The 20,042-nt window shown below is 35.0% G+C and overlaps 1 protein-coding gene across 5 annotated transcripts; it reads left to right on the top strand.

The window, feature by feature from the left end:
* Positions 1-95: 95 nt before the first annotated feature.
* Positions 96-15,635, top strand: LOC144979478 (mitoguardin-like). 5 transcript variants are annotated; one of them, XM_078926154.1, is made up of 14 exons: positions 96-115; positions 663-1,082; positions 1,769-1,972; positions 3,494-3,588; positions 4,401-4,607; positions 5,244-5,356; positions 6,879-6,951; positions 7,178-7,264; positions 8,235-8,333; positions 9,938-10,072; positions 11,638-11,691; positions 11,986-12,102; positions 12,362-15,247; positions 15,605-15,635. In XM_078926154.1, exons 2-13 carry the CDS (start codon positions 665-667, stop codon positions 12,524-12,526), a joined length of 1,767 nt encoding a protein of 588 aa, XP_078782280.1. In that variant the 5' UTR covers positions 96-115; positions 663-664; the 3' UTR covers positions 12,527-15,247; positions 15,605-15,635. The 5 variants fall into 5 exon arrangements, with proteins under 5 accessions (XP_078782280.1, XP_078782278.1, XP_078782277.1 ...); XM_078926152.1 differs by having other exon boundaries at positions 100-239; XM_078926156.1 differs by having other exon boundaries at positions 106-184.
* Positions 15,636-20,042: the final 4,407 nt, after the last annotated feature.

Below are 20,042 nucleotides of genomic sequence, written 5' to 3'. Positions count from 1 at the left end.
CCAAAAATTAATTTCAAAATTGAAATTGATTGCTAGAAAGGCATATATTGTTGTTATAGAGATATTTTATCGATTATTATGAACTCTACAATATACATAGGTCAAGGTCAGAATGGTGGGTCTGTTTATGGATGCATGGACGTTACGATTGTAAATACAGGAATGTTTTGGGAGTCCAAGACTTGTATATATAAAAATAATATAGATACTGATATGATATTGGCCTTGGGAAGAATATGGTAATCATCATGTATTTATAAAAACTGGCGTATTGTGTACAGGTGTCGCTAAGATTTTTAAAGGATTGTTAGTGCTTGGTGAACCGCAACGATTCATTTTCATTGTCTTTTCAACTGAGACAGGGAGGGACATGACTGACTGAGACTGATCAAAGCCGAGATTAGACCCTAAGTATCAAGGCGTGTAGAATGATCAATTATTCTCTGACATTCGGTACCTGCTTTGACAATATAAGGTAACATTTTTGATCATTCTAATATTTGGAAAAGGACAATTTTAAGTTGGGAGAGGAATTAATTGGAGATAGATAGAATGGGGACATTCTTCTTTGCTGGCACTGGCGCACCCACGCTTTGACTTAGTAAGTCTCTCGTCTATTTCCTTTAAAATTCGTGTTGTTTTTCATTGATATCGGTGGGTAGAAATGGAACCTGAAAAGATTTTGGGCAGCTCAGCATGGGCTTTAACCCAGGTCAAAATGGACACTTTAAGCAGAAGTATATCTGGCTGGAAAGAAACAATTCCATCGGAAATAACAAAGATAACTAAACTCTCAAGACCTATAAAACTTGCAGCTTTGAGCGTCTCCCTTGGAGTTGCACTCATTGGTGCATTAGCCATGTTCTTTCGACGGAGAAGGAAACGCACTCAAATGATACAAAAGAAGTTAGAAGCTAAAAGACAGCAACGTCTTCAGCAGTCTCATCATAAGCATTCACATCATCACCAGCATCGTAACTTCAGTTCAGCAGCATCTACAGGAAACCGTTCAACTTCATCATCTCAGAAACGTCTTTCACGAAGTCCTCGCACTGTCTCAACCTCACAGACTCCCAATGGAGGTATTGCTCTCTTTATTATTATTATTGTTATTATTATTATTATTATTATTATTATTATTATTATTATTATTATTATTATTATTATTATTATTATTATTATTATATTATTATTATTATTATTATTATTATTATTATTATTATATTCAGGTAAATAACATGATTTATTAAAAAGTACTTATATTCCTTTTATGAATAGCATTATAAAAAGGAAATCTGATCTGCAGTCTAAACTAATAGTGTGTTATGTTTTTGTTTTTTTGTTAAGTACATACAGCCTTGATGTAAAAGTAAAACAGGTTATACCTTGACCCCTTTATGATAGCAATGTCAATGATTTAGTGTACAATTACTGTTTATCTCTTAACTCCTTCCTATTCAGATATTATTGGGCAGTCAATCAAATTTGATTAATTTCCATTTAGATTGAACTTGAGAAGATCACAACTGCCAGGGAAAAATTCACAGTGAAAGATTTTAAACTTGTTCTGTGGTGTTTCAATCTTCCCATTTTGTTGATAAAGGGGAAACCCGAAACGTTCATTTGGTCTGTTTTTGTAATTAAATTGAAGCTTATATTCAACTTCACGTTATTATTTATTTCTTCGAGCTTCGAGCAGCAACATTTACACTAAACTTGTGAAAATGTACATTATTCTAAATTTTTTTTCTTTTAAATTTTTATCCAGACACACCTCGCAGACCAGGATCAAACAGTGTTGATGGTGCGACTTTACTGGGGAATGGTGATATTGCAGAGATGTTGCGTCTGAGAGAAATGTCACTGTCTCTCAACAGTCTGGGAGGAATTTCCAATGCGTCTACGTCATCGACCATTACCAGGTCAGGCCAAGATACAAGTAACATGTCAAGTGCTGATTTATGTCAATATGGTGAGTTCTTGATCTTGTTTGTGGTATGGAATGCAATAACAGTGGTGCCAACCTTGCGTAAACAAATGCATATCCTTACTCATTTTTGTTCATTGTTGGGACCCCACGAGTAAAAAGGAGATAGAACAGCTTGAGATAGTTCAAAACAGGTCATGTAGGTTTGTTTGCAACAATTACAGGAGGACTGAAAGTGTCAGTGAGATGCGCAAGACCCTAATCTGGTCACCATTACATGAGAGACTCACAATACAAAAACCCCAAGTCCTCTTTTAGGCCTGTCAGGGCCTGGCAACAATCCCAATTGATAGGCTTGTATGCAAAACAAAAGAAAACATCACTTATACCAGGTCCCACAGTCATGAGTCCAAGCACCACCCAATATGGAATTCTCTGCATGAAAATATTAAAACAATAAATGACCAAATTGAATTTGACAGTGAAATTGAAAAAAGAAATCAAAATAAAGCCTAAACACATTCATTTGTTCTCACCGTACACACACAGTCGCGATTGTCTTCAAAGCACAGAGTTGTGAGTTAATGGCAAAACAAGACATATTTTTTGAGGATTGTAAGCGTTATTCTATTTCTATTACATAAGCATTTTAACAATCAGAGTTCTTAAACACTTTGTGTTTGTAAACCTGGAAGTTCATAGAGGGAGTTTAATTATATAATATTATGTGGTTGGTGGATCATATCAGATTTATACCTGGATTCCGTTAGTTGATACTATTTTATATGTTCCACAATTTAAATATCAATCATAATATTGCTAATATGGCCCATTATCAGGTTTAGTGCTAGTTGTCGTTTTTGCAGAATTGTACACATTTTTTCCAAAATCTAACTCATTTTAGCTTTCCATTGTACTCATTGACATGGGCTAGGGTTGGCAGCACGGAAATAAGAGTCCATTACGCCAGTCGTTAGAGTTTTCAATAGTTGAAAGTTACTTTTGTGAGGGTTTTTTTGGTTTCAAATGGCTAGCCTACCACTGTTGTTGGTGAATTGGATGTCATAATGTAGACCGAAGGGTTAGAGCTCAGGTGGTCAATGGTTCGGATAAGTAAGTAAGATGTCGTAATGTAGGCATGGTGGTATTATTTTACACCTGAGTATGGTGACAAAATGTGAGTAAAGAATCTTTTCCCAGGAGGCTTTGAATGCAGGGCATTCTGATCGGAAAGCAAGTGTCATACCACATGACCACAGTGTCTTTTTTATTTGGTACAAAAAACACTCTTGTAGCCAGGTACTCATTCACATCTGAGTCAAGTGGGCTAATGTGTGTAAAATGCCTTACCCAGGGATACAACTTTAGGGCCAGAATTTTCCACAACCATTATCATCCATCAGACCACTGATCACACCCACTATTGCTTGACGTATGTAACAGGATGAGACTCTGAACCCCTGAGCCCACAAGCCTCACAGTGACTACTCCATGGCAGCACAAAGCATGTTGTTACCTCGATTTGGAATTTTAAAATGTGACATTTTTTACTCTTTAATTTATCAGGAATGGAGAAATTGTCCCTCGCTGTATCTTTCTGGGAGGAAGCCATGTTGAAATTGTCCTATCTGGATGACCATTCGGATGTTCTGGCCATTCCGGTATGTTGCAACATGCTCACCATTTTAAAAAGCTAAGGTTATGCAGACGAATTGCTATAATGGCTGTAGCTGTGATTAGGGATACACTGACATTGAGATAGAGTTAGCAGTGACGCCAACCTTACCTAAAAATGCCTATTCATATTCTTACCCATTTTTGCTTATTGTACACATTTTGCTCAGGAGTGTACGTATTATTAATATTTTATCATTTAATTTAAGATTTTTTAACAATCATACACTCTTTTGGTGTACTTAAACACTTTTATCTGTTTGTTGACCTTAGGGAATTCAATAGTGTTATCTGTGTGGCTCATATCAGATGTTAAGTGGATTCTGGTACTGGATACTATTGATAGTCTATAAATAGTAAGTTTATTCACTGATTTAAGTTATCAATGATAAAATTGCTAGTATGGTCTAATTGCTCATCATCAAATTTAGCGTTAATTATTGATTTTTCAGGATTACACACATTTTTTCAAAATCTTACTCATTAGGGCCATTGTACACATTTTCGTGGAGATTTAATAAACAAAAATGAATATGACAGCTTCAAACAAGAACAAAATACCAAACACGGAACGTTTTGGGGCTCAAAACCCTTCTTCAGCCAGCAACAAAAAACAATAAAGACATAAATACATGACATGACTAAATTCCAGATAGACAACAGAGATATTTTGTAAGTCTTCTCTGAAGAATAATCTTGGGTAATGCGCTATATAAATGCTCTAGTTTTTTGTTGTGTTTTTTTTTTTGTTTTGTTTTTTATAAGAAAATTTACCTTGCTTGTATTTTAATCTATGAAGGATTCGGACACAGCCAGTCTACAGCATCGGCTGGAAAACCTGCTGGATCTGGCATACAAAATGCAGGACAATTACGACCGACTGTGTGAGAGGCAGGTGGAGAACATAGCCCTGGAGTCGGCTCTGTCCGTCTTTCAAGGATTCGACAAAGAAAGAAATCTTGACGATGATTCTAGTGATCAGGAGTCATTCGTGTCTGCCTCAGATGTAAGGGTTTTGTTTTTTATTGTTTTTGTTTTGGAGGGGGTTTAGTCTTTTTTTTTTTTTTTAAATTGAATAGTTCAGAATAAAAATATAATAGATTCATTTCTTGGCAATTAACGTTGGGAGGATACTAATTATTTAATGTCGGTCAAAGGCTTCTATTAGCCTGACTGCATTTTCTATGAAACATTTTTAAAATGCTGACAATAAATAAATATTTGAATTGAATTGAATGTGTGATTTTTTGGAACCGATAAAAAGTTGGATATCATTTCATTCTAAGACATTAGTATTCATTGCCAGACATATAAATCATGAGTTGTTTAACCCTTTACAGATGAGGTTTGTATATACTCCAACCAAATAGTTATGTAGTTTGAAGCTCTGATGGTGAAAGCAAAAGATATGTCAAGCCAAAGTGTTGTCAAACCCCTCTTGTTACAGGGTAACTTACAAATTGTGGATTTGCTCATTACAAATGGAGTTGTTTTTGTGTTTGTGTGTGTTATTTTGTTGGGTTTTTTGGGGGGAGGTATTTTGTTTTGTATTTGTATTTTTAATAAAAAATGTATACACATTTCAGTAAGACGACCAATTCTTAAAATTTCAAAGTTTGTTTTCTTATTTTCAACTGACCAGATGGCTAACCTGACAGACTTGGAGTGTAATCGTGATATTCTACACAACGTGCCACTGTATGAAGCTGGTTTGTTGGAACTCAAATATGGAAATGTGCCGTGTCGAACCATCAGGTAAATTGCTATGGATTGTAGTATCATCACAACACAGTATGCCTGTACATTTCTATATGCTGATGGTTTTCCTCGGATCCGCGATTTTTGAGTCAGAGGAGGAATTTCCTCTTTTTTTTAAAAGTTATATTTCCCTCAATCAAATGTACTGGCAGTGAGATATTTGATGTGTGGTGGAACAAATAGGTGCAGTTTCCCACTCTCTCGAAGTTAGAGTATCAATGATAGTCTATCATCTCAATTGCTCTAAAAATGTGTGTATGTACGTGTGTGTTTGTGTGTGGGGGGGGGGGGGTGAATGCTGTAAAAATAATGGGGCTTAAAGGCAATCATTACAATTTTTCCTCCCTTTTCAGTTTTTGGCACCATCAGCACTGATTTCTATTATATGCCCGTTGTTTGGAACAAACACTAAACAGGGGACAACCATTTTTTTCTTCTATTTCTGGACACCTGCTATAATATTTAACTCACTCAACCCTAACACCGACTATATCCGTAGTTTACCTGGGTTACTTTTACCCCATGCCTATTTATTACATTTTTCTGAGACAAAATATAGGTGTAGGATCAAAGCTAATGTTTTCAGTTTTTTTAACATGTTAATGATAGTTGAATAAAACTATCCATGTACATGCTCATTTTTAATACATTTTTTTCCAATTTTGAAAAGTAGCAAAAATCTCTAGGATTGAGTGAGTTAATCCAAATGCAATATTTAACGATACTCCAGACAACCATATGTACGTATGAATGGTTTGTCGTATAGATACATATCTTGACTTTTTCCCCTAGAGAACAAAAATAGATGGGTGGGGTTCCTGGCCTCCCATAGTGGGCAGGGAGGCACTTACTGTGTCCTCTATCCCCCTATATATCTGATATCTGTTTTCCAACGTGCTTTCTGTCTTTGCCTTGGGATGAGATTACTTGGGTTTTGTCCTGGCCTTGGCCATATACCCCAGCTGGGAGGAAAACAGTCAAATGTATCGTAAGAGTTTTGGGAGATGATATTTTTTGTATTGTAAATCATCTCTCTGTTATGCTATTATTGTGTTTTGTTTATATATCATATATGATTTGTAAACTTTTGAGTGTATTCCTCTTCGTAGGGACTTGTGCTTGTGTCTGGATAAGACTTTTAGGTGATCTCAAACTAAGTACATTGATGGTATGCTCTTGGAATCTACATCTGTTCCCTATTTCAACCAATTCCTTTGTCTTACCTTTTCTTGGGTGCATTAATTGTAATTCTAGAACTTTTTGCTATCCGATTTTCTTCCTTTTTACTGGCGCTGATATGACCTTAATGTGTCGCTAGCGCCGTAAAACCCTTAAAAAATGAACAAAAATAGCCGTATTTTTTAAAGTCCAACTAACATGGCCATTGCTGTCTTCTTGGTGAAAATATGTAGGTGTGTTGTTATAACCAGATAAAAATTGGAAGAAATTTTGATTATTTTTTTTCCCCCCATTTAATTGTTGGCGTTTCCTTTGTTTCTTCCTTTCTTTTTCCCACTAGGCCTGATATGGTGCAATGTCTTTCCGATGTCGAGTTCCTGGCAAAACTCCATGGAATTCGGTTAGCTTTTCAGGTACTCATTTCTTAATAGTTTTTAAAATTTATTTGTTTTTGTGTGTATGTGTGGTTTATTTGTGCATGTATGTTTATGTGTGGTTTATATGTGTGTGTATGTGTATGTGTGGTTTATGTGTGTGTGTATGTGTGGTTTTATCTTTCTCTCCATCTTATTGGCTCATTTATTAAGCACCTAGTTTTTGGTTAAACTGTCTATAACATTTCAATGTTATTTTTTTCAGCATATTTTCTTGGAGGAGGAAAACAGAACTTGGTTTACCAGCATGGGCAAGCAATTAATCGGGGATCTCTTGCTTAAAGCAGAAAAAGTGAGTCGGAATTTCAATCTTTAGTCTTTTTTTCTTCTTCTTTTTCCTCTTTTTCTGGTTTCTGAATAGTTTTAGTAGTAGTAGTAGTAGTAGTAGTAGTAGTAGTAGTAGTAAGCCTCACAGTCTGAATGACGTTTGCTGAGAATAGTGTAATTCAACCACAGAGTTCTAAAATTCGATGAGTATAGCTGCTCTATTTATCCATGTTGTTAATTGTTTCCATTGGTCACGGTCCTGGGCCAGAGTTTTGAGGCTGTCAAGATCTTGTTGTGACTTTTGTACGGAGGCCACTGCAGTTTTTCCCTTAGTTCTTCAGGGATTAATTCAGCCTCATCTGAATTCAGAAATTTCTGATATGTAGAGAGATCCTGGTTCAGGGTAGTTACTATTGAATTGAGGATCTAGATCGACAGTTCACAATTGGATTTGCAGAGTTAAAAGACGCATTACTTAAACTGTCTTCTCTAGAACCAGTCCGGGGAAGGAGGTCAGTAGTCATAAAGTAGGAAATGCACTCAGATTTGAACTCAGGGCATGTTTTTTTTTTTCATTAACTCACTCAACCCTAACACCGACTATATCCGTAGTTTACCCGGGGTCACTTTTACCCCATGCCTATTTATTACCTTTTTATGAGACAAATTATAGCCGTAGTATCAAAGCTATTGTTTTTAGTTTTTACATGTTAATGATAGTTGAATAAAGCTATCTATGCACATGCTTAATTTCAATACATTTTTTTCCAATTGTGAAAAGTGGCAAAAAATTTCTAGGATTGAGTGAGTTAAGAGACGATATTTTATTTTCTTGTAAGTGATCTACCTGACTTTGTGTCTTCATTCTCTTTGCTGTCTCTACCAACTAATCTCTCGGGAGTCCCTTTACAATATTCAAGTATACTGTAAATAATTTTGCAACATTCAAATTAAGAATCTGAACAATAAATCAGGTCAAATTTTTATTTTCTCAGGACACAGAAGAGTTCTATGCATGCTACGATAAAATGTTACAGTTTGTGGATGTTCAAGGAAATTGGTCCAAGATTGAGGAGGAGCTACGGGGAAGAGGAGTACGTAGTTGTTTTTCTCCATCCTATTTTTATTTGTTATTTATATTTAAAAAATTTTTTCATCCTTAAAAAATTATAGATGATTTTCAGACCTACCACTATACAGACTTAAAAGATAAGAACAAATTTTATACTGGTCAAATTGCTTTAGTTTTTAATTTTTTAAAGCAATATTGTTAAATCAGTGAAAAAAATTAAAAATTAAACTAAATTACATTTATATTTCTGAGCCGTTTTATATCAATAATTCTTAGAAATATCTGTTGTAACTTTTAAGTTAATACAGATCTTTTGGTTCAAATTGGGACCTTTTTTGTTTGTTGTCTGTGGCAGGTTAGGATATTACTATAGAAAAAAAAACGAACTTTTATATAGTGCAGTATCCACTAAACATGCTCAAGTGCTCTAGACCAACAGAAACACTTGACATGATGGGCGATATTACAATTTTTTTCCAATAGAACAACGCTGTTAACAACCAGGTACCCATTTTACACCTGAGTACAGTGAGAGAATGTGTGTAAGGAGCTTTTTCCAAGGACTCAACTATGCGTCTAGCAAGGCTCGAACTCAGGACCTTCCGATCCGAAAGCGAGTGTCAGACCACATAGCCACACAAAATCAGGGTTTCATTCTACTACTATCAAAATAAGAGAGTTTCATTGAACTTTATCTTTTATAAATTGTTTTAGATTTTAGTTTGTATCGGAGGCCTTACTTGCCACTTGTCACACAGTGATTGGGTAACAAGAAGGTAGCATGTTTGGATCTGGAAGAAAATATATGGAATAAACGTCAGCTTCTGCAAAAAGTACAAAATGAAACTTGTCAAAAAATGAATTCATCACTTTTTGATCTCATACAGTTCTTAAAACAAACGAAAAGAAAAGTTGAGCAATTTTTTTCTCTCAAGGGATTGTTTAATTGATATAATATGAATAAATGAGATCTTAGAAAGGTGTTTAATATATATATGATTTATAAACATTTGACGTGTATTCCTCTAAGTGAGGACCTGTGTTTGTGTCGGGATGAGACATTTAGGTGATGTCAAACTAAGTACACTGATAGCGTGCCCATGGAATCTACATCTATTCCCTTCTTGAACTATCCCCCTTTATCTTGCTTTTTCTTGGGTGCTTTCAATTGACTTTCCCATTTTCTTCCTTTTCACTGGCACTGAAATGACCTAAATGTGTTACAAGTGTCGTAAAACCCTTAGAAACAAACAAAATATCATTGATTGATTCAATTCTAATGGGAACAATCTATATTCATGTTTTCATCTAACCAGGTCATCAATCACATGATTTGTTGCTGTCCAACAATTGGATATTTCTTTAAAAATGTAAACACGCTGCTTTGTTGATGAAAACTGTAAACATACCCATGTGTCAAGCTGAACAAAATGACCAATCATGATGTTAGATAATTTAAAAAGCTGTGAGCACTTTTCACTAAGTGGGTCACTTTGAGCACATTTTACAATGTGACCAATGACCTGGAGCACATGGAAAGTTAATATAGATCATGCCCATTCCCATGATTCCTTCTGTTATCCGTGAGTTTCTCTTCACTTTCTTTTTTCTACTTTGAATTGTCAGGTGCGTGTGATGGGATTCTACGACATTGTCTTGGATTTCATTCTTATGGACGCCTTCGATGACCTGGCCCATCCACCGTCCACCATCATGACTGTGGTACAGAATCGATGGCTCTCCAATGGATTTAAAGAAACAGTATGGGCTTTATTTTATTTGCTGGTTTTCTTTTCCTTTTTTTTTTTTTGGTGGGGGGGGGGGATGAAAGGTTTCAATTTATCAAGGAAATCAATAACCTTTTTATATAGAGCAATATCCACTAAATGTGCTCTTCGTACTTTGCAAAGGATCCAAAGGTAATAGCAAGATAACCTGTAAGAGTTTTATATCTTCTTAACAAGAACAAAGCTGTTACCATTCAGGTACTCATTTTACACCTGAATGTTGTGAGAGAATGAATGTAAATAAAGAGCTTTCTTCGAGGTTTCAGCTTTGCCAGCACCCACTGTGAGATTCGAACCTAAAATCTAAAGGTCACATGCTGATTGAATTACCATACTTTGCAAGTCCCAGGTTTGAGAGTTTTTGGCAAAATGTGGGTAATTTTCATCAATCGATATTTGAAGGATCCGTGTTTTGGCCAACATTTTTAGTAGATATTTTTCTTGAATACAACAGAATAGTCACAATGGCAGAGGTGCCAACCTTACCTAAAAATGCCTATTCATATTCTGACCCATTTTTGCTTATTGTACACATTTTGCTCAGCAGTGTACACATTATTAATATTTTATCATTTAAGCATTGTTAACAATCATGTACATTCTTTTTGTGTACTTAAACACTTTAGTCTGTTTGTTAGCATGGACGTTTATATAGGGAGTTCTATATAGAAAGTTCGAAGATGACGTCACTCAGGTCTTTGTTATTGTTTATTGCCATCCACGTTTATGAGTAATGCTCACTGAACTGTGTTAACCAGACTATAAACGTTCATGGATACACACAGTTTTGTGTGTTGGTCCGTTATACTTCCGGATGGCAATGTTATGAGCTTCTTAGTCAAGCGCATACTATCTATAGTATTATCTGGGTTGGTCATATCAGATTTATAAGTGGATTCTGGAAGTGGATACTATTTATGTTGTCTATAAATAGTCGGTTGATTCATTGATTTAAACTATCAAGTATTATAATATTGCAAATTTGGTCTAATTGTCCATCATCAGATTTAGTGCTAATTATCGTTTTTGCAGAATTGTAAGCATTTTTACCAAATCTGACTCATTTTGGATTTCCATTGTACATGGGCAAGGGTTGGCAACACTGCATTAGTTGGCAAGTTGTTGTCTAGAGCCACAAGTCTTATGGAGCTAGGGTTTTATTGAAATGCATCAAATAACACTTGCATGCTACCCCTTTTCATAGGACGCTGCTCTATCACTAAGTACTTTCTGCTGGATCAACTTTTCCCAGCTATCCTATCACTGGATATTATAAACATAAAACATATTTCAAGACTGTTGTATAAGACAGAGTCATAAAATCTCATGAGTGAATAGAATTGTATACTACAAATAATATTCCTTCAATTGTATATTGAATCTCTGCCCATGTCTTTTTTCTTGCTTTACGTTGTCTCAAGACTTTTAATGATTCTCATTGTACGTGTAACTTGTTTTTTTCTTTATTTTGTTTGACTTGATAAAGCCTTGAAGACAAATTCTCTTTCTTTTTCTTTATCTTTTTTTTTTCACTCATAGGCTTTGGCTACTGCTGTGTGGTCTGTGCTAAAGGCAAAAAGAAGTCTTCTGAAGGTGAGTCAGATATTATTATTTCCCCTTAATGGAGGATATTTGATTTCTCTCCAGCCTGCCTTGATTTTCAAAGATATCATTATAAATAATAATGTGAAATTGATTGTAAGCTTCAATTTAATTACAAAAACAGATCAAATGAACGTTTCGGGTTTCCCCTTTATCAACAAAACAGAATGAATGAAACACCACAGATGAATGAAATAATGTGGTAGTGGCGTAGTTAAGATGCATAAACAAAACGTCTGTGACTAGTTGTTAAAATAAGTAATTTGATGATTTTCAATCTTTCAGTTCAACGATGGATTCATCTCTCATTTCTACTCAATATCGGAGCACACCAGCCCTCTTCTAGCTTGGGGTTTCCTTGGTCCAGAATCAGATCTCAAGCAGCTGTGTAATGTGTTCAAGGTGTGTATGTGTGTAGCTATGTGGGAACATTGGAGAAATTATCACGTGTTGAACTCTTTTGATTTCATGTATTTGTTGTTGTTGTTGTTGTTGTTCTTCTTCTTCTTCTTCTTCTTCTTCTTCTTCTTCTTCTTCTTCTTCTTCTTCTTCTTCTTCTTCTTCTTCTTCTTCTTCTTCTTCTTCTTCTTCTTCTTCTTCTTCTTCTTCTATTATTGTTATTATTATGACCACCATATATTCTATTGTTCTATTGTTTCAGGATCTGGTCCTTGGTTTCATCAGGGACATCTTCAGTTTTGACAAGGTTCGTTATGCAACAGTTGAGACTCTAGCTGAAGACATTCTGGCCATCGCCAAGGCAACCAGCAAGAAGGCTTCAGAAGTTTTGGGCGGGGCTTCCCCTGAATCGCCTGATTCGTTATGACTTTTGGAATGATTTGTCATTCTCTCACCTCATAATAAAGGAGGAAACACTCAAACAAGACGGCACTAAGGCGTCTAGGATGTCCTGAAAGTTGTCCAGTATTTAAAGGTTTGAATGACTCGGTGCATACATTCTATTTTATTTTTTCTTTGTAAAATATTCAAGATTAGCTGTTATTCAATGCAATTGATAGCTTAGCTTGATGTGATATTTAAAAACTGATAAAATATGATGCACGATGCCACAAAACAAAATCATCCATTTTAAATGTCATCGTAAAACAATTTGATTCTTTTTAAAAGAACAAGGAGATTGTCTTGAGTCTTTCATGCATTGACATTTTAAGAAATTCGAGATTTTTACTCATCTTCAATATTGAGGAATATTGTACCTCTAAATTAAACAAATTCCACATTTTGGGCTTACCGCGAAGTGTTAAGATTAAAATGTTGGAAAATACAAATGTAGAACAATTTCGCGTTATTTGGTGTTATATCAAAGGGTAGTGAAATTTAGTACTTAGTTCACAATGGCACTTACAGACATATTCTCTCAAGCAAAGGACTTATGCATGAATGAGAGCAGAAGTGATACAGTCTATGACTTATGGTTGTAGAAGCTGTCTTTCTATTTTTCACAAAGGTCATTTTCTGGAATAAGATGTTTGATCGTAGCCTTCATAAACTCATGGCCTGATTCTGACCTACAACTGACGTCAAAAGACGAGGCTTTGGCCACAAAAGAAAACAAATTGGTGAGTTGTATTCAACATCGATCGCTTGTTTCCTTGACCAATACCAAAGACAACACGCCAGGCAGTCCACAAACCAACAAATCACGTCAAAATATTGGTCTTAGTAGGTTTTAGTGTCAGGCTATAAATTAACGGTGTCTACGGTTTGGTATCTGACGTGTTCGTTTCCAAGTTAAAAAGTCTGGCCTTCTGGACAGATCGGAAATTTTAGTTGAATATATGGATGATGTATATTGAATATATGGATGATGTACATTGAATATATGGATGATGTATATTGAATATATGGATGATGTACATTGAATATATGGATGAGGTACATTGAATATATGGATGATGTACATTGAATATATGGATGATGTACATTGAATATATGGATGATGTACATTGAATATATGGATGATGTACATTGAATATATGGATGATGTACATTGAATATATGGATGATGTACATTGAATATATGGATGATGTACATTGAATATATGGATGATGTATAGAATATATGGATGATATATGGGTATTATATGAATATATGGATGATGTATATTGAATATATGGATGATGTATATTGAATATATGGATGATGTACATTGAATATATGGATGATGTACATTGAATATATGGATGTATATCGAATATATGGATGATGTATATTGAATATATGGATGATGTATATTGAATATATGGATGATGTATATTGAATATATGGATGATGTACATTGAATATATGGATGATGTATATTGAATATATGGATGATGTATATTGAATATATGGATGATGTACATTGAATATATGGATGATGTACATTGAATATATGGATGATGTATATTGAATATATGGATGATGTACATTGAATATATGGATGATGAACACACATACCAATTATATTAGGACAGCTCAAGATGTGTTCCATATCCTGTCGTTTGTCAACACTGAAATCAAAAGCACCAATCAATGAAGTCAGTCCTTCAGTTCAACTTCTAAAAATTGAAATCACATGATGAAGTCGTTGGGTCCAACAGCCAAAAAAAAAAAGATTTTTATTCAACATTTCATAATCGGGATTAGATTTAATTTTAATATTTTGATATCTTCTTTATTAGCAGATAAATAATGGTGGATATTTTGATAAGAAAGAAATTTACTCTTGTCATTAAAGGGTTTTAAAAGAAGCATTTTGTATAAAATGGCTGAAATAATGAGGAATCGATGTCACACCCTTTAATGTCTTACCAAGAAAATCTTTGTTGAAAAAAAAAAATGTCATATTTTCATGTGTCCGTATAGGCAAAATATTACATTGCAAGTAGATGTAACGGGAACTAGATTTAGAGTTAGATTATAATTTTAAAAAGACCAATGGGGTGCCATTTGATATTTGAGTTTTCCGCTATGGTAATACTTGACTGTATTTCCTGGTAAAGGGAGACCACTCAATCTTGTCTTATGTCAGGGTGAATCAAATACATTTAGTTCTGTATCTGTATGGTTGGCGCTGAAGAAACCAATGGTCTGGTTGTATTTCAGCGGCTTCCTCACTGGGCGGGGGCCCGTGTCAGTCGGGCCTTGAAATCGTTTAGGTGTGGTGCCATGATGACCAGTTCATCCAGCCCATTCCACTCCGAGATAGTTCTAATGAAGAAAGAATTTCTGTAGTTTTGTGTTCTTGTCTGTGGGATTTTGAAACAGTTCGAATTGTTTGTGGCGTATCTCTCAATGGGGTTTTCGGTTATGTGGTTGGCGAAAGTGGGTTTTCGGTTATGTGGTTGGCGAAAGTGAGTGCTCGGATTTTCCTTTTGTTTGGTCGTGGCATGAAAAAGGAGTCTGTTCATCCCAACATTCAACGAGGTTGAATTTGGGGGTGAAGGTGGAAGTGGGGGGGGGTTACAAATTTGTAAAACAGTAAACCAATGATTTCCTTGGTGTTTATAGACCTGTAAATTCTCAGTCAATTAACTGAAATCAGTCGCGGGTGGTTGGATGGGAGCATCACCCTTGAATCATATACCTATGATGTTCGCATGGGTGTACGATCCGATAGTGATGTCGTTTCTTCTTCTCTTTACTAGCCTATCCTGCTTCTTTGGTTTGTGATTGTATTTTTGACAGGGGATATTTTTTTTCTGTAAATCTTCTGCCTGTTTGTCCTTGGTTATTTATAATTCAGCTTATGATATCTTTAGGTTATGATTTTTATTTCCATTTGTACTATTTTTGTTAGATTGCTTGTTTTTTTGTTTCAGCGGTCTCTCATATAACCTCAATTGTGTTGGAAGAGACCTAAAGCAACAAACAAACAAACAAACAAACAACTGAAATCAGTCAATTCGTCAAATTCAAATATTTTTAAAAAGGGAAGAAATAAATGAATAAAGAAAGAATTCATGAATCGTAGTCGATTGACTGTAAAGTTAACTAGGAATGTTCCACAGCCCCACGCATAGCTCATGGGCCGTTTATATTAATGATGGATATATATATATTGCCAAGGCTAAGCGACGCTTTTTAGAATTGCTGTGTCTGAACACACCCCAGTGTATTTTCACACAGCCTTCGTGAAATTATTTTTTCACTTTCGAAACCTGTCGTAGCCAATTTTAACTGAGCCGCCGAGCGATAAATTTCACTGTTTCGTCTAAGCCAAAATTGACCACATTTACTTGAAGGACAGGAAAAGTATGAGAAAGAAAAATTCGAAACACCTGAAGTTCGTTATGTAGACACCTTCAAATCGAAAGTTAAATGATTGCTACAAGCACATCTCGATTACCTCATGTTGTAAACAAACTGGTTGACCGTTTCTAAGTTTCTTCACTGATTGGGTACCTAATTACAAGGAACAATGGTAAGTAGCCTAATTAATTCCCTTGCAATTTAGTTTTCTGCCATTGCTTTGCTCAAGTGAGCTTGCTGTTTACCTTTCATTTTGATTCTTTGGATTTTACCGCTGCCGCTACGACGAATTACGAAGAGTTTCAGTTTCAGTCAATTTTTATAGAGCTCATTTACAGGTCTATGTTTACCACATTTGTTCAATTTTTAAATTCATTTATTTATTATTTTGACCATTTCGCAGCAACTTTCAAAATACAAGCCATATTTTTTTATTTATTGATTTTTTGTTCTTGTTATGATAAATCAAATCCAATTTGATGATGTTGATGCGTTGTTGTGTTAACTGAAAGTGTTATAAAAGATAAATGTACTCACCATATCAATGCATACAGGAGATTTAAGTATTATACAGTGAAACCAGTCCCTACCCTCCCATAGCTGAACCGTCTGCATTGCATATTCCACCACAAGCTGTATAAAATCCACAATAAATCCCATTGTTTCTACTTGAAACTTGTTTAAGTCCCACGTGTGACAGTGACAGGGATGGAATGAGCTTTCAATGTACAATAGACTCTGGATAAGACGATGCCCAGGGGAACAGAGAAAAAAATTGACTTAACCGAAAATCAACTTAGCTGGAGTGTAACCGAATGAGCAAAAATGCATGTGAACAAAGCAAACCAATCTAGAATATGACCCTTCATGTCGCGCTTTTCGCTGACGTTGCTTGGTCGCGTTGAATTGACCAGGGAAGCAGAGGTCCCTGAAGTGGTAATCAGAGGCTCCTAGCCCCAAAGAGGAATCAGAATACATAAAAAGCGGAATTTGAGATTAGAAAAAAGCGGAATCAACTTATTGTTATTGACTAGGACATGCTTTGCAACAGAAAATGTAATAGACAATCCAAAAGTACTCAAATGATAAAATATAAAATGTGTGAAAATGTGCAGATTGTGTAAAAATAAAATAAATATAATAAAATTCCCTTTATTCATCCCATAGTGAATTGAACTAGGGCTAAGTGACTTGCTCAAGTCCACAAATCGCAACGGTGGGTGATCGAACCTGGTACCTTTTGAGCACGAAGCAAAGACTGTACCACTGAGCCAAGCTGTCACCTTGTTTTGTTTTTTTCTTGTTTTTTTTTTTAATCAGGGGGTCAAATACAGAGCAGAGTATTGAATGGATGGATTTAACCTTGTCAGGACCCTCCTACCCCCTCCCCCTCTTTCCACCTCAACACACACCTAATCAAACAAACGGGCGTGCCGGCACACAAATACACAGGCCGAAAATGAAAAAGGGAAAGAATCTGACCGTACTCAATAATATTACCCAGGTCATTGACCTCATATATTGGAGTCAACATAATAATAATAATACTTTGGTCAACCCCCCTCCCAAAAATATATTACTGACCTCCCATAGTGGGCAGGGGGGTACATACTGTGTCTTCTATCCCCTTATATCTGTTTTCCAACATGCTTTCTGTCTTTGTCTTGGCATGAGATTACTTGGTTTTGTCCTGGCCCTGGCCGGAGTCCTAGCTGGGAGGGAAACAGTCAAATGCATAATTATTGTTTGGGGAGATGATATTTTTTTCCTTGTAAACCATCTCTCTGTAATGTATTTTTTGTTATTTTTAATGTATAATTTAGGCATTTGAGTGTATTCCTCTTTGTTGGATTTTGTGCTTGTGTCTGGATGAGACTTATAGGTGATATCAAACTAGGTGCATTGATGGTTTGCTCTTGGAATCTACATCTGATCCCTATTTGTTCCCAGTTCCCCTATGTCTTACTTTTTCTTGGGTGCTTTAATTGTAATTCTAGAACTTTTGACTATCCCATTTTCTTTCTTTTTACTGGCGCTGATATAACCTAAATGTGTTGCAAGCGCCGTAAAACTCTTAAAAACAAAAACAACAAAAATATATTATCTGACATCAGCTGAACACACTTTGAATGGACTAATCAGACACACAAAATGTGTGTTGATTGACCATTGGGAGATGCTGACGAAATAAGCCATAGCCCACTTTTTTTTTTACTAGAGATTTTTTAAAAAGAGGGCCATAATAAAAAAAAATCTTGAACTTGAAGTTGCGAAGGTGTAAAATGTGAGAGGGAGAAACCAAAGTTGTTCGATACTGCTTATGTACAATTGAGTACGGACGTCAGGCAAAGCACCTACATCACATCGGTGTGCCCCAATCATTACGGATATTCTTAACTATTGAATATTCTTACTGGTAGCTTTTTTAACCGATAGAAATACTTGTATATTTGTGATTTTATTGCGGTCATGAGAGATAAGAACATTGAGTTATGTGGAGTTGTTTTTTTTTAACTAATGTTATATAGGAAGAAGGGGGAGGGACCAAGAAAAAAAAATCGACGAAAGCAACGTCGATGTATCCAAAGTGCACTGTACATGATTTGTTCAGGTGACTTGTGGGTAAAATATTGCAGATGTTTTTGAAAATTTCTTACAAAATCTATGCAGATGACGTCATCACTCAACTTTAACTTGTATCTCAGGAAATTCATTCTTTGAAAAAAAAAATAATAATTTAGAAATAGAAATCTTTATGCTATAAAGGTAATGTTAACCATTTTGTTTTTGTTTTAATCAAAAGTTAAATAATGTGCATATTATAGATAATGTATATCGTGTTTAAATAGATAGATTTGTTGAATACTTCGATGTGATGTTCATAGAAAATATGTGTGTAATGTTACATTGGTCACTCGGGTGAGGTTTTAAAACATTAAAAAATATTATTGGTCACAAAGTCTCACTCGTATATTATATCTATATTTTATATATAATTATAACAGTTATTCTATCAATCCACAAATCTTTAAGTTTGTGCTCTCTGGGCCAATATTAGCTATAATGTTAAGATAATAATAATGAAACAAAAAATAATTGATTGTAATAGTAAAAATGATGATGATTATGATAATAATGATAATACAGTTCACTCAGCTTAATCGCACATCAGTTAATCGCACACTCCTCTTAAACACTACACATTTCCGAAAAACTGAATAATTTTTTCTATATAATTGCTCACCTTCTCTGCTTAATCGCTACATCTTGATTCCATCTTGATTGAAGAAAAATATCTAAAAAATACAATTTTAAAAAGTGATGAAAATGCATTTCACATTGAACCAGTTCGGTGCGTTAATATCGTATCACGCGTGAAAAAAACTATCCCGTCAACGCCTCTTCTGATCAGTCAAATGTCTTGCACATGACGGTCCCAAACCCCTAGAAACCTCAGAGGGGAAGGTCCTAGATGAATGGTACATGAAAACTGGTGCTTAGATGCTAATGCTAGTTGTAGCTTCTCTGCTTAATCGCACATTCCGCTTCATCGACACACTAATCTGAACTCCCGAGGGTGTGCGATTAAGCGGAGTCGACTGTAGTAATAGTGGTAGTGATATCGAAAATGAACAATAATGATAATAATGATAAGAAGAAAGATGGTGAGGTTATAATAATTATTATTATTATTATTATTATTATTATTATTATTATTATTATTTTTATTATTATTATTTTTATTATTATTATTATTATATTATTATTATTATTTTTTAAAATTTTTTTTGATGATAAAGATTAAGATTTTGCTTTAAGCCGACCTCTTATCATTTGTTACATTTGTCACCAAGCGAACGAGATCCGCAAAATGACTTGATGAAGAGCATGCATTTTGGTCACTGCTCTCTTGATTAAAAAGCATTTGGTTTTGCAGGATGCTGGGATAAAAATAAGTTTTACAGGGTTATACTGAGGATGGTTTGAATACTGTAAACATTCTGTCTTCTTAGAGTGCCATAACCAGCCCTATCACTATCAACCAGCACTGTTGATTCTGGACTCTCCTAGATTTTCTATTTCAAAA

Source organism: Berghia stephanieae, chromosome 9, assembly GCF_034508935.2.
Source record: "Berghia stephanieae isolate SIO BIC M18660-M18661 chromosome 9, UCSD_Bste_1.3, whole genome shotgun sequence".
Lineage (NCBI taxonomy): Eukaryota > Metazoa > Mollusca > Gastropoda > Nudibranchia > Aeolidiidae > Berghia > Berghia stephanieae.
Note: the sequence above shows the minus strand (reverse complement) of the source record. Positions and strands in the feature narration are given on the sequence as shown.

Bases quoted from the DNA above. Each gene is read 5' to 3' on its own strand.
- LOC144979478 (XM_078926154.1), top strand. From the start codon at position 665: ATGGAACCTGAAAAGATTTTGGGCAGCTCAGCATGGGCTTTAACCCAG. The intron at 4,608-5,243 runs GTAAGGGTTTTG...TCAACTGACCAG, and splicing joins CATTCGTGTCTGCCTCAGAT to ATGGCTAACCTGACAGACTT. The intron at 10,073-11,637 runs GTATGGGCTTTA...TTTCACTCATAG, and splicing joins CCAATGGATTTAAAGAAACA to GCTTTGGCTACTGCTGTGTG.